The 15343-nt window shown below is 41.0% G+C and overlaps 1 protein-coding gene across 15 annotated transcripts in view; it reads left to right on the top strand.

Annotated features, from left to right (window-relative positions):
- LPA (lipoprotein(a)) overlaps positions 1–15343 on the top strand; it is a 161158-nt gene that overhangs the window by 104548 nt on the left and 41267 nt on the right. For all 15 annotated transcript variants that reach the window (XM_050789212.1, XM_050789210.1, XM_050789211.1 and 12 more), the window contains 4 exons: positions 1932–2113; positions 3667–3826; positions 7605–7786; positions 9009–9168. In XM_050789212.1, coding sequence (XP_050645169.1) covers positions 1932–2113; positions 3667–3826; positions 7605–7786; positions 9009–9168 — 684 coding nt within the window. The remainder of the gene's footprint in view (positions 1–1931; positions 2114–3666; positions 3827–7604; positions 7787–9008; positions 9169–15343) is intronic.

Raw genomic sequence — 15343 nt, 5'->3', positions numbered from 1 at the left:
TGAGTATGCACAGGGAGAGTTTCCACAAAGAAAGAACAATAAAGAAAAGCTACTTGGGAAAGAACAACTGCAGGGGAGCAGTGAGCTCAATGGAGATGACAGAGCTCACATAGCACTGGAGGATGTTTGAATTCTGACCACTCAGAGGAGAAACACCTCACTACATTTTGGGCTTTCAGTAGAGACCAAAGAAAGCTGTACTTTGGGATTGGGATCATCTTATTCCTAGAATCAAGGTGACTCCAGAAACACTCCAGCAACCCTTCTTCCAAGCCAGTCTAAAAGGATCCAAATGATCTCCAAGTAAATTAACTGCATTCCACAAGACAAAAACTCAACCCCTGCTTAGAGGCAAGGGACAAATACAAGTTGCTCAGTTATATGGCATTCCCATTGCATGACTTCTATTTAAAAATTTAATAGAAACACAAGAAGCTTTCACTGTGATACATAACTGGGAGAAAAATCACTCACCACAAACAAGCCCAGAAATGATAGAATTGATGACATTGGTGAGAACACTTAAAATGCACCTCTGAGAACTGTGTTTCAGGAAAATGTCAGCAAAAGCTGACTATGAGAGAAACAAAAGCAGAATAGCAGGAGAAAAGAAAAGAATTGAAAAGCCAAATGAAAATTAAAGAACTGAGAAAAGGTACACGTCTAATGAAGAACTCACTGGATGACCTTATCGTCACTTTAGATATTATGGTAGGAAAGGTGACCTAGAAAATAATTCAATAGGAGCTACACAGACCACAGGACAGACAGCCAAACCAACAGACAGGCACACAAACACACACAAAGACTGAACCCATTAATCAACAGAGCCTCAAGGGCATCTAGGAAAAATCCACACATTTAATATATGTTTTAGGCAAGTCACAGAAGAAGAAAAATATATTGTGACAGAAATTATACTTGAAGTGATGATAGCTCACAACATGCCAAATATCCAGAAAACAAGAAACTCGTAGTCAAGAAGCTAAATGACTCAGGTATAGAATTTTAAAGAGCAAAACTCTATGATTTACTGGGATACATCATAGTTAAATTGCCGCAATTCAAAGCTAAGAAGAAAAAAGCGGGGTTCCTATGAACAAAAGCTTTGACAGCTGTTGATCTAAGACCACAGCTTAATAAGACCCAGCTTGCATATCTAAGCAAGGAAAAGCAAATAAGACACAAGGAAAGTGGATGGAAGGAAATAGTCCAAACCAATGACATTCAGTGGACAAGAAAATAGACCAACAAAGGAGTAAATCCATGAAACAGAAAGTTAGGTTCTTTGAAAAGATCCATATGATTGACCAAAGTCTGGCTAAACAGATGACAGACCAAGGAGGGAGCATATCCATCACCATCAGGAGTAACAGGAGAGAGGCACCATTGCTTAGCATCCTCTAGGTCTGAAAGCTGAGAAGTAGATATTGAGATCAACTGTATATAAATAAATTCATGAATGTAAATCATGTGGATGGATTCCTTAGGTAAACAACAAATCAGCAAATCAAACACTGAATAGATCATGCAGTTTTCTAGAGAGATATACAGAGAGCCTGACAGAGAAACGTTTGTATGTGCATAAAACAATCTACAAGACACACTTCAAAATCCCTCTCGGTTAATCCAGAGGAATGTATTTGGCAGAAGGTGGAAGGAGTGTATTCTGATCCTTTCTTGTACACATTGATGTTTTCTCTCAGTTTTCTTATAAAGCATAGATTACTTTGAATGTGTTACAATAAGAATAATAATCTGTCTTTGAAATGTTCACAGTTGTTTAGAAGTTGAGGACCATTTGTTTTGGGACTTTTAGTGAGAATATTTCAAATTCGCTTAACACTTTGTTACAACAAAACATAAAGGGTGCCAAGTAGTGTTGTTTCTTCTCTAATCTCTGGTGACCTGTATTGTTTTGGAATTTGCAGTGGCCTGACCAAGAACTACTGCAGGAATCCAGATGCTGAGATTCGCCCTTGGTGTTATACCATGGATCCCAGAGTCAGATGGGAGTACTGCAACCTGACACAATGTGTGGTGATGGAATCAAGTGTCCTTGCAACTCCCATGGTGGTCCCAGTTCCAAGCAGAGAGGTTCCTTCTGAAGAAGGTAAGAAGTCTGCGGTCAGACAACCATACCTTTGGACATTGGGATAAAAAGAGTTGCAAAATCTTTGTGATGCAGAAGCCTTCCATGCTGCACAGGAAGTCAAAGGTGAAGTCATGGGCAGCCAATGGGTAGGAAGCTTCAGTGCCTCCTCTGGGGGAACCAGAGTTGTGATGTTGAGTGCCATGTGAGGGATGGTGTCTTTAAAAGGGGCATAGACCCTCTAGGGCACTGGACTTACCACTCCCCTGTTATCAAACGAATCATATTACTGTCCCAGCCAAGATGGATATTCTAACATCCTGCCAAATTTGTGATGATTTACCAAGCTCCTAAACCTGTCCAGCCCTTTCTTCAAGTAGGCAGTGTTTATTGCAGTCTTCAGCTTTACCATTTTGGAGGAATGCCATTTTTGAGGCTGTTGTTCTTGAGAAACTTAACATGACTTCATTAGATCCGTATTGTCCTGAGTCTTTGAAGCAATACATAGCCACTGAATTCTTTATCTCCTAAGCCTACCTTCATCTTGGACAGGCCGTGCACACCTAGGATTTGAGGGAAGGGATTTTTCAGTGTTCTCGTCCCTCCTCCTCATGGAACATGTATCTCCATTGTTTTTTGATAAGAAGAGTAGTGGATGTCAGCTTTGTTGTCATGAGGGATCCTGGGCCCAAGATTCTCTGTCTCCCCTCCTAGGCTATAAAATTTTGGCCTGTACTACTCCTCCCTGAGAGGTAATGTGTCCTAGATGCAAGATCTTTTTCTGCCCCATATCCCAGAATCTGAAGGCTTTTGCTTTGGAGGAGCAGTGGTCTAGGAAAATGTGCAAGGGTTTCATGTATACCCTCCACTGACAGTCAATCACCACCTACAGCCTGCACAGCCTGATGCATGGCACCCTGATTTCCTGCCTTGTTCTCATGAACACCCAGAAGAGGTGTAAGCAAAAGACCATCACATGAGTGTAATTTTGAAGTATAGGCACTCTGATCTGTTTTATGTTTGTTCCTTTTTCAGTTTTCCAGGGTTGAATTGAAATATTTATGACTACTTATTAAATTTATAGAATCCTATGGGTCGGCCAGGCACGGTGGCTCAAGCCTGTAATCCCAGCACTTTGGGAGGCTGAGACGGGCAGATCATGAGGTCAGGAGATCGAGACCATCCTGGCTAACACGGTGAAACCCCGCCCCTACTAAAAAATACAAAAAAGCTAGCCGGGCAAGGTGGCAGGTGCCTGTAGTCCCAGCTACTCAGGAGGCTGAGGCAGGAGAATGGCATAAACCCGGGAGGCAGAGCTTGCAGTGAGCTGAGATCCGGCCACTGCACTCCAGCCTGGGTGACAGAGCGAGACTCCGTCTCAAAAAATAAAAATAAAAAAAAAAGAATCCTATGAGTCTATTTGTATTCTTTATTCTACATTTCAATTTGCATGCTATTATAGAAGAGTGTAAATTGTTAATCCTCAGATTATTCCACTTTATGTGCCATAATTTTTTTTCACATGTTTCTCTTTTCTAGGCAATGCTGAGCTTGATTTTCTCTTTTAATTTCAGCACCAACTGAAAACAGCCCTGGGGTCCAGGACTGCTACCAAGGTGATGGACAGAGTTATCGAGGCACATTCTCCACCACTATCACAGGAAGAACATGTCAGTCTTGGTTGTCTATGACACCACATCGGCATCAGAGGATCCCATTACGCTATCCAAATGCGTATGTCTATCATGTTAGCCATAAAAGGAACAATAGTCAACTAAAATTTCTCTTAGCTGGCCCATGCTACAAACTCACTTCCTAGGTCCCAATTTCTCATAGACTCAGAGTTTGTAGCAAAATGTCTCAGGAACCTTCCTTTTGAGCAAAGAGTCTGAATGAAGAGAAATTTTAGGATTGCTATATTTCATAACAGTTTGATGGAAGCAGCAGGATATATGGAAGTGGTGAAGTCTCATTAATGTAAACCTAAAGAGATCAAATGACCAAATGCTTAGACACAGTATCATTCCACAATGCCCACTAAATATCCATGCAGTCTTTCAACCATGCAATTCTATCATTCTATCCTCCATTCCCTAAAGTGAATTTTGTGTTTGCCATTTTTGACATGGATCAGAAGTAACAAATTCAGGCTGGGTGCAATGGTTCAGGCCTGTAATCCCAGCACTTTGGGAGGCCAAGGCAGGCAGATCACCAGAGGTCAAGAGTTCGAGACCAGCCTGGCCAACATGGCAAAACCCCATCTCTACCAAAAGTACAAAAATTAGCTGGTCATGGTGGTGGGTACCTACAATTCCAGCTACTTGGGAGGCTGAGGCAGGAGAATCACTTGAGCCTGGGATTCAGAGTTTGCTGTGAGCCGAGAGCATGCCACTGCACTCCAGCCTGGGTGACAGAGCAAGACTCAATCTTAAAAAAAAAAAAAAAGAAGAAGAAGAAGAAGAAGTAATTAGTGCATATATTTATGTATGAGTACTAACCTGTATGAATACACTGGGTTCTAAGCACCAGTTTTCTGAAGGGATATGGGTTGTCAGGAAGAGTAAAAGCAGGAATGCAGATGAAAGTCAGGAAGTAAACAGTTGCGGTGATTAAAATGGGCAGATACATGGACAAAAAATGCATGTCTGACAAGAACTGGCCTCTTGCCATAAGTGAGTATGAACAATATTGAAAAACTGTTTGCACATGTTGGACAGCAGACAGTACAACCTGAGATAATTTAGAAAGGGAAACAAATAAGATCAACCCCATAATCACTCTTCCTACACTTAAGGGCAAAGAGTTTTAACCAAAGCATTCCACAGCAGTCTTGCTAAACTGGGAAGAGAGACTGGAGTTTTGGTAACTAATAAAACTGAGATTTTCTAGGTTAGGTAATAATGAGAAAGTATTTGTGGAGAAAAGGAGCTCCAGGAATACACACAGAAGTCTCCTCAAGTCTCTGGCTAAATAGAAAGCTGTGTATGCACAGAAAGATGTTCCAGAGAGAAAAGAGAATAAAGAGCAGCTACTGGGGAAAGAACAACTGCAGAGGAACAGTGAGCTCAATGAAGATGCCAGAGCTCACATAGCACTGGGAGGTATTTGAGCTCTGACCAGCCTGAGGAGAGACACCTCATTGAACATCTTGGGCATTCAGCAGAGACCCAAAAAAAGCCATACTTCAGGAGTAGAATTAATGCATTCCTAGAATAAAGTCTACTCCAGAAACACCCTAGAAAAGCTTAGAAACCAAGTCTAAAAAGATCCAGGTGATCTCCAAGTAAATTAATTTCCTGTCAGAAGAAAACATAACCTCTTCAGAGGTAAACAACATTAAATCTCTCAATTATATGGTATCCACAATGTGTCACATACATTTAAAAATTTGCTGAACATACAAAAAGCATTTAGTGTTATCCATAACCAGGAGAAAAATCAGTCGATACAAATAGACCCCGAAATGATAAAAATAACAGAATTGGCAAGGAGATTTAAAATGTATGTATCATAATTGTGTTCAAGGATTTAAAGAAAGCATGAACAAGAAATAAATAAATGAATAATATCAACAGAAAGAAAAATTGTAAAAGGACCAAATGGAAGTCAAGAACTAAAAAAAGAGACATCTCTTTAATGAGAAAATCACTAGATGGCCTTATAATCATACTAGATAGTACAGATGATAAAGCTAACTAGAAAATATTAGGGTGGTACAAACCACAGCACACTCATACAAAGCCTGAGAAGATAAATAAGCAGAGCCTCAAGGACATTTATGAAAATATCAAAATATTTAATATATGTTTAAAGCAAGTCACAGAGGAGGGGAAAGAGATGTTGGAACAAAAAAAAATACTTGAAGCAGTGATGGCTGATGACTTTCTAAATACGGAAAATATGATAAACTCACATAGTCAAGAAGCTCAATGGATCAGATATAGGATTTTAAAAAGTAAAAGTGTATGATTTAGTTGGACACATCATACTTAAATTGTCCATAATCAAAGATAGAAAGTAAAATCTTATTTGAAGCCTGAGGAAAAAAGCATACCTTTACATAGAGTAACAGTGACACAAATGACTGATGCCTTCTTATCAGAAACAACACAAATCAGAAGCAATAGAATAACAGCTTTAGAGTGGTAAGAAGAAAAAAAGACCAAATCAGAAACAACAAACTGTCACATTTAGCGTAGTAAGAAGGAAAACAAGATCATATCAGAAACAACAAAATAACACCTGTAGAGTGGTAAGAAGAAGAAAAGATCAGGTCAGAAACAATGAAATAACACACTAAGAAGAAAAATAAAGATCAAGTCAGAAACAATGGAATAACACCTTTAGAGTGATAAGAAGGAAAAAAAAACCAGCAAACTTAAACGCTGTGCACAGCAAACAATCATTGAAAATGAATGTTATGTAAGTACATATTCTGTCATCCTAAAAACAAAGAACAAATAAAAGAATGTTTCATCAGCAGGATTGTGTAATAAAAGATGTGAAAGAATGCTATGTAAGTAGAAGAAAAATAATAAGAAGATTCTGAGAGGTTGGAGCAACGTTCTTGGGCGGCATAAGGGGGAATGCATTCTCCAAGATTCCCCCAGTCTAGGGTCTTCACCTGTTGTGCCTCTTACTGCATTGTTTTCTGACTCCTCCATAGCCACTTGGCCCCTTCAGATCCCATAGTTTACCTAGCCGTCTCCCTTTATGCCTTGGGTCCCGCTGTTCTTTCAACTCATCACCCATTCCTTCAGTCCCAGGGTGGCTGCAGCCAGCAGAGGACGGACTGAGAGCAGGAGAGGAGGTCCTTCCCATGAACCAATCCTAGAGAACCAACATCCTGCCTGGGAGCTAGTTTTCCAGGGAAGCTTTTATAAATCTTGTAGAGCCAAACCTCCTTGCTCTACCAGATACAGTATTTATAGTAATACTATTTTCATGATTATTTTATATTGAAAATGTAGAGCATTTATGCTACACTATGAGTAAATAGAGTAAGGGGGCTAGCATGGGAATTATGTAATCTTGGATGTCCTTTCTTCCTTGGGGAAATGTATTTGAGTTCCAACTTACCCATTACTATATAGTCCTATAGAGAGAGATACAAAGAGCTAGACAGACAGAGATACCTTTGTATGTGCATTTAAAAAATCTGAGATATATACTTCGAAATCTATGTCATTTATTCTGGAGGAAAGTATTTGGCAGAAGGTGAAAGGAGGATATTCTGATGCTTTCTTGTACAGACATGTATTATCTCAGTTTTTATAGAGAGCATATACTACTTTTGATGTTTTAAAATAAAAATTATAATCTGTGATGTGTCCACACTTGTTTATAAGTTGAAGTTGAAGACCATTTGTGCTTATGGCAATATTATTGTATGTATAATGGGAATATTTCAAAGGTACTTGCTAACACTTTGTTACAGCAAAACGTAGAGGGCGCTAAGTGCTCTTGAATCTTCTCCCATCTCTGGTAACCTGTATTGTTTTGAAATTTGCAGTGGCCTGACCAGGAACTATTGCAGAAATCCAGATGCTGAGATTCGCCCTTGGTGTTACACCATGGATCCCAGTGTCAGGTGGGAGTACTGCAACCTGACACAATGTCCAGTGACAGAATCAAGTGTCCTCACAACTCCCACGGTGGTCCCGGTTCCAAGCACAGAGGCTCCTTCTGAACAAGGTAAGACGTTTGTGATTAGACATCTATACACTGGGATAAAAAGCCATGGAAAATCTTACTGATGCAGACGCCTTCAGTGGTACACTGGAGGGTTGGTTGAGGGTCTGCTATGTGGAAGAAAGTGTCAGCGCCCTCTCTGGGGGATCCAGAGCTGTGATTTTTGGCACCCCATGAGGAGGCAGTGTCTTTAGGAAGGGCACAGTGTCTTTAGGAAGCGCACAGACCCTCCAGGGCACTGTACTTACCACTCCCCTGGTTATTAAGTGGGTCATTTCAGTGTCCTAGCCAAAATGGATATTCTAACAACCTGCCAAATATGTGAAGATTTCCAAGCCAATAAGCCTTTCCGGTGATTTAAAATAGACCTTTTTCATTGCAATCCACAGTTCGCAGTCTCTTAAGAATGTTGCCTTTGAGTATGATATCCTATAGAAACCTAAGGAGACTGCACTATTTTTAATTGTCCTGGGGCTACACAGCAGGAGGTAACCAACGAATGGTCTCTCTCCCTGGCCTACCTCAGTCTTTCACAGGCTCTGTTCACATGGCTTTGAAGTTAGAGATTTCTAAGTGTTCTTGCCTCTTCTTCTCATGAAACTTGCGTCGGCAGTGAGTCTACAGAAGAAGAGGAAGAGAATTCTGCTTTGTTGCAATTCAGGATTCTGGGCACCAGAAGACTCCCTATCTCTCCTCCAAGGGAATAAGTTGTTTGTCTCTAACCCTCCTTGAGAAACAATGAGTCTTTGCCTGCACTCCTAAATGCAGGATGATTTCCTGCCCAAATATTCAGAAGGTTAAGGCTTTTGCTTTGGTATGAGCAATGGTCTAGGGAAATGTGGAAGGGTCTCATGCCTGCTCCTGACTGACCACCAGTTACCTCCTACAGCCTACACCAAGGAATGCATTGCATTCTGGTCTTCTGCCCTGTGGTTCTCATGAACACTCAGTAGAGATTCATAGGATGGAGCTGCACATGAATGTAATTTCCAGTGTCCAGCATTCTGCTCTGTTCTTTATCTTTAGATTTAAAAATAATGTTTCTTTGAACTTATTAAAATTCTAGAATACTATGACTCTATTGAGTCTTTTCACATCCTTTTGCTACTAGTAGAAAAAAGAATAGTAATAATTTTCAGAGGCTACTGTCCAGTTTGTGACATAAATTTTCTCCCATGTTTCTCTGCTCATGCAATTACTATGATGTCTTTTATTTTAATTTCAGCACCACCTGAGAAAAGCCCTGTGGTCCAGGATTGCTACCATGGTGATGGACAGAGTTATCGAGGCACATCCTCCACCACTGTCACAGGAAGGAACTGTCAGTCTTGGTCATCTATGATACCACACTGGCATCAGAGGACCCCAGAAAACTACCCAAATGCGTATGTATTTGATTAAAACTATAAGAGGAGCAACAGCCAACTCAATTATTGGTTAGAAGAGCCATGCTTTAGGTTCACTTCCTAGGGACAAATTTCTCTTAGATTCACATTTTGGCAAAATGTCTCAGGACCTTTGCTTTTGAGCAAAGAGCCTAAGAGAAGAGAAATTTTAGGCCTGGTATATTTCCTAATAGTTTTATGGAAGGAGCAGAATATACGGAGGTGGTGAAGTCACATTCATGTAAAGCTCAGAAGATCAAATGACCACATGCTTAAATACAGTACCATTCTGCAATGCCCACTAAAAATCAATGTCATCTTTCACCCATGCAATTTTGTCATTCTAAACTTCAATTCCCGAAGGTTTGTTTGCCATTTTTGTCACGGGTAATAAGTAAAAAAAAAAATTAAGACATATAGATATACACACACACACACCTGAATATTTATATATATGTCTGAATATTTATATACTTATGTACAAATTTTATATTTAAATTTTTGTATAAATTTATATATTTTAAATATTTTATTAAAAATTATATTGTTTCACTAAGTATGTCTATTTTTATATATTTTAACATAACATTTTAAATATTTATATATAAATATTCAAGTATGTAACTGAATATTCATTTACACATAAATATATATATGTGTGTGTGTATATATACCCATATATATATGCACACATACATACCTGTATAAACACACTGGGTCTGAAGCACCAGTGGTCTGAAAGGACATGTGTTACCAGGACATGAAGAGCAAAAGCTGGAAGGCAGATGAGAGTCAGAAAGTACATAAAGGCTGAAAAGTAAAAGGGACAGGTATGTGGACAAAAAGCAGGTGTAAGCATAACAGTCTTTTGGAAGCAAATGACTATAAAATATATGAAAATACTGTTTTCACATGTTGCACAACAGACAGTAGTGTATTGAGATAATTTAGAACAGGAAACAAATGTGATCAACTCCATAAGTATTCTGTATTTCATCATGGATTGAAGGGCAAAGAGATGGAGCCCAAGCAGACCACAGCAGTCTTGATGAACTGAGAGACACTAGAATTTGGAATTACAAAGGCAGCTGGGATTTTCTATGCTTGGTAATAATAAGAAAGAATTTGTGGAGATAAAGAGCTACAGTCATGCACATAGAAGTCGCCTCAGTGTAATATAAACCTGCGTATGCACAGGGAATGATTCCACAATGAAAGCAGGACAAAGAACAGCTACTGGGGAAAGAACAACTACAAGGGAACAGTGAGTTCAATGGAGATGGCAGAGCTCACAAAGCACTGGGAGATATTTGAGTTCTTACCAGCTAGAGAAGAGACCTCATTGCAAATCTTGGGCATTCAGTAGAGACCCCAGAAAAGCCATTCTTTGGAAACAGAGTTGATGTATTTTAAGAGCAAAGTCTACTCCACAAAAATCCTAGCAAGATTGAAAAGCAAGTCAGAAACACCAAAATCATCTAAACATCAATTAGTTGCCCATCAGAAGAAAACTTAACCTCTTCATAGGTAAACAACAAAACCAAATTTCTCAGTTGTCTGGTATCCACAATATGTGACATAAATTTAAAAATTTACTAGACATGCAAAAAGCATTTAGTGTGATCCATAGCCAGGAGAAAAATCACTCAATACAAATAGACCCAGAAATGACAGAAATGATAGAATTAGCAAGAACATTTAAAATATACATATGATCATTTGTTCTTGTGATCAAATATCACAAGAGAGGAAAGAGATACTGGAAGAGAAAAAATGCCTGAAGCAATGACGACTGAAAACTTTCCAAATATGAAGAAAGTAAGAAGCTCACAGATTCAAGAAAATTAATCAATCAGAAATATGATTTTGAAAAGTAAAAATTTATGATTTACTTGGGCAAATCTTGGTTAAATTGTCTAAAATCAAAGATAGCAAGGAAAATTTTATAAGCCAGAGGAAAAAACATTGTTTATGTAGAGGAACAGTTACACAAATGACTGATGTCTTCTCATCAGAAACAATTAAAGTCAGAAACAATGAAGTAACATCTTTAAAGTAATAGAAAGAAGAAAAACCAGAGAGGTGAGGGATCATGGCAGACAGAAGGCAGGACTAGATTGCAGCTCTGGACAGAGCAGCATGTGGAGGCTTGTATTGTGGATTTTAGCCTGATATTGACTGTAAGAACAGACCAGCAATCCTGAGAGGACCCACAGACCCTGTGAAGGAAACAGACTGCTCCTGCAGGAGCCAGGAGACACCCCAAATACTGTGAGTGCCCCAACTGTAGAAATGGCAAAGGGGGGCCTTACTCCCTCAAACACACCCCCCAACTGGAGAAGCTGAAAGTCTGTTTGTGGGAGAAGTTCCCAACTTTACCTGGAGTTCAGTAAAATTAGAGAGCTGAGCCAAGTGAAATACAGGGGTAGAGGAAGGAGCAGAGAAGACCTGGGAGCTTGCTGGATCCCCAAGCAGCCCATTCCTGCCTGGCACCACAGGGATCCATCAGGAGGGTGGCCAGAGGAACAGAGGGTAAAACTCCACAGGGAGGACTGCTCTGTCTGAACTTTGTAACAATTCGAACAGGGGGAGAAGCCTACTGGCCAGAACTTGGGGGAGGGCATGAATCTGGCTTGCAGACTTCACAGGTGGGAGGACTAAAGCCCTTTTCTTTCACAGCTGGGAGGTAGAAAACCTCAGGCAAGTTTTCAAGCCTGACTTTCCCTCTGCCTGGAAACAGACTTGGGGCTGTTGGGGGGTGGGGGGCATGGTGGGAGTAAGACCAGCCCTTCGGTTTGCATAGGTACTGGGTGAGGCCTGTGACAGACAGCTTTCCTCCACTTCCCTGACAACCCATATGACTCAGCAGAGGCAGCCATAATCTTCCTAGGTGCACAACTCCAGTGACCTAGGAACCTTACCCCCATCCCCAAGAGAAGCTTCAGTAAGACACACCCAAGGAAAGTGCTGAGCTCAGACATACCTAGTCCCGCCCCCAACTGATGGCCCTTCCCTACCCACCCTGGTAGCAGAAGACAAAGAGCATATAATCTTTGGAGTTCTGGGGCCCACCCACCTCTAGTCCCTCTCCACACTACTACAGCTGATGCAGGAGGCCAACCAGCACAAAAATAGGGCTTTGAACCACCAAAGCTAGGAACCCCTATGGAGTCCATTGCACCCTCCACCACCTCCACCAGAACAGGTACTGGTATCCACAGCTGAGAGACCCATAGATGGTTCACATCACAGGACTCTGTGCAGATAACCCCCAGTACCAGCCCAGAGCTGGGTAGACTCACTAGGTGGCAAGACCCAGAAGAGAGGCAACAATCACTGCAGTTCAGCTCACAGGAAGCCACATCCACAGGAAAAGGGGCAGAGTACTACATCAAGGGAACATCCTGTGGGACAAAAACATCTGAACAACAGCCTTCAGTCCTAGACCTTCCTTCTGACCAGTCTACCCAAATGAGAAGGAACCAGAAAACCAACCCTGGTAATATGACAAAACAAGGCTCATCACACCCCTAGAAATCACACTAGTTCACCAGCAATTAATCCAAACCAAGAAGAAATCCCTGATTTACCTGAAAAATAATTCAGGAGATTAGTTATTAAGCTAATCAGGGAGGGAGCAGAGAAAGGCAAAGTCCAATGCAAGGATATAAAAAAAAAATGATGCAAGAAGTAAAGGGTGAAATATTCAACAAAATAGATAGCTTAATTTAAAAAACAATAAAAAATTTAGGACACTTTGGACATACTTCTGGAAATGCATAATGCTCTGGAAAGTCTCAGCAATAGAATTGAACAAGTAGAAAAGATAAATTCAGAGCTCAAAGACAAAGTCTTCAAATTAACCCAATCCAACAAAGACAAAGAAAAAAGGATAGGAAAATATGAACAAAGCCCCCAAGACATCTGGGATTATGTTAAATGACCAAATATAAGAATAATCATGGCTCCCAAGGAAGAAGACGATACTAAAAACTTGGAAAACATATTTGGGGATATAATAGGAAGACTTACCTGGCCTTGCTGGACACCTAGACATGCAAATACAAGAAACACAAAGAACATGTAAATACAAGCACATGTAAATACAAAGAACACCTGGGAAATTCATCACAAGAAGATCTTCGCCTAGGCACATTCTCATCAGGTTATGCAAAGTTAAGACGAAGGCAAGAATCTTAAGAGCTGTAAGACAGAAGCACCAGGTAACCTATAAAGGAAGCCCTATCAGATTAACAACAAATTTCTCAGCAGAAACCCTACAAGCTATAACGGATTGGGGCCCTATCATCAGCCTCCTCAAACAAAACAATTATCAGCCAAGAATTTTGTATCCAGCAAAAGTAAGCATCATATATGAAGGAAAGTTACAGTCATTTTGGACAAACAAGTGCTAAGAAAATTCACCATTACCAAGTCACCACTAGAAGAACTGCTAAAAGGAGCTCGAAATCTTGAAGCAAATCCTAGAAACACATAAAAATGGAACCTCTTTAAAGCATAAATCACACAAGACCTATACAACAAAAGTACAAGTTAAAAAGCAAAAACAAAAAACAAAACCGAAGTATGGAGGCAACAAAGAATATGATGAATGCAATGGTACCTCACATTTCAATACTAAAATTGAATCTAAATGGCCTAAATGCTCCACTTAAAAATTCAGAAAGAGTCAATGGCTGGCAAGATGGCTGAATAGGAACAGCTCCGGTCTGTAGCTCCCCCTGAGATCAACACAGAGGGTGAGTGATTTCTGCATTTCCAACCAAGGTACCCGGCTCATCTCATTGGGACTGGTTAGACAGTGGGTGCAGCCCACAGAGGGTAAGCTGAAGCAGGGTGGGGCCTCACCTCACCTGGGAAGTGGAAGGGGTCGGGGAACTCCCTTCCCTAGCCAAGGGAAGCTGTGAGGGACTGTGCCGTGAGGACCAGTGCATTCCAGCACAAATACTATGCTTTTCCCATGGTCTTCACAACCCGTAGACCAGGAGATTCCCTGGGGTGCCTACACCACCAGGACCCTGGATTTCAAGCCCAAAACTGGGCTGGCGTTTGGGCAGACACTGAGCTAGCTGCAGGAGATTTTTTTCATGCCCCAGTGGTCCCTGGAATGCCAGCAAGACAGAACCATTCACTCCCCTGAAAAAACGGCTGAAGCCAGGGAGATAAGTGGTCTTGCTCAGTGGATCCCACCCCCATGAAGCCCAGCAAGCTAAGCTCCACTGGCTTGAAATTCTTGCTGCCAGCACAGCAGTCTGAAATTGACCTGGGACACTCAAGCTTGGTGGGAGGAGGGGTGTCCACAATTACTGGGGTTTGAGTAGAAGGTTTTCCCTTCACAGTGTAAGCAAAGCCACTAGGAAGTTTGAACTGGGCAGAGTGCACTGCAGCTTGGCAAAGCCACTGTAGCAAGACTGCCTCTCTAGATTCCTCCTCTCTGGGCAGGGCATCTCTGAAAGAAAGGCAGCAGCCCCAATCAGAAGTTTATAGACAAAGCTCCCATCTCCCTGGGACAGCAACTAGAGGAAGGGTTGGCTGTGGGTGCAGCTTCAGCAGACTTAAAGTTTCCTGCCTGCCAGCTCTGAAAAGAGCAGTTGATCTCCCAGCACAGCACTAGAGCTCTGATAAGGGACAGGCTACCTCCTCAAGTGGGTCCCAGCTTCAGAAGGTAATAGCAAGCTCCTCTAAGCTAAAGGAGCATGTTCTAACACAATGCAAGGAAGCTAAGAACCTTGAAGAAAGGTTAGAAGGATTGCCAACTAGAGTAAGCAATTTAGAGAAGAACATAAATGACCTTTTGGAGCTGAAAAACACAGCACAAAAACTTAATGACACATACACAAGTATCAATAGCAAAATCAATCAAGTGGAAGAAAGGATATCAGAGATTGAAGATCAAGTTAATGAAGTAAAGCGTGAAGACAAGATTAGAGAATAAAGAATGAGAAGGAACGAACAAATCCTCCAAGAAATACGGGACTATGTGAAAAGACTGAACCTATGTTTGATTGCAGTACCTGAAAGTGACGAGGAGAATGGAACCAAGTTGGAAAACACTCTTCAGGATATTATCCAGGAGAACTTCCCCAACCTAGCAAGACAGGACAACATTCAAATTCAGGAAATACAGAAAACGCCACAAAGATACTCCTCGAGA

This window comes from Macaca thibetana, chromosome 4 (genome assembly GCF_024542745.1).
Source record: "Macaca thibetana thibetana isolate TM-01 chromosome 4, ASM2454274v1, whole genome shotgun sequence".
Taxonomy (NCBI): domain Eukaryota; kingdom Metazoa; phylum Chordata; class Mammalia; order Primates; family Cercopithecidae; genus Macaca; species Macaca thibetana.
The sequence above is the reverse complement of the archived record's forward strand: the minus strand, read 5'-3'. Positions and strand labels throughout refer to the sequence as shown.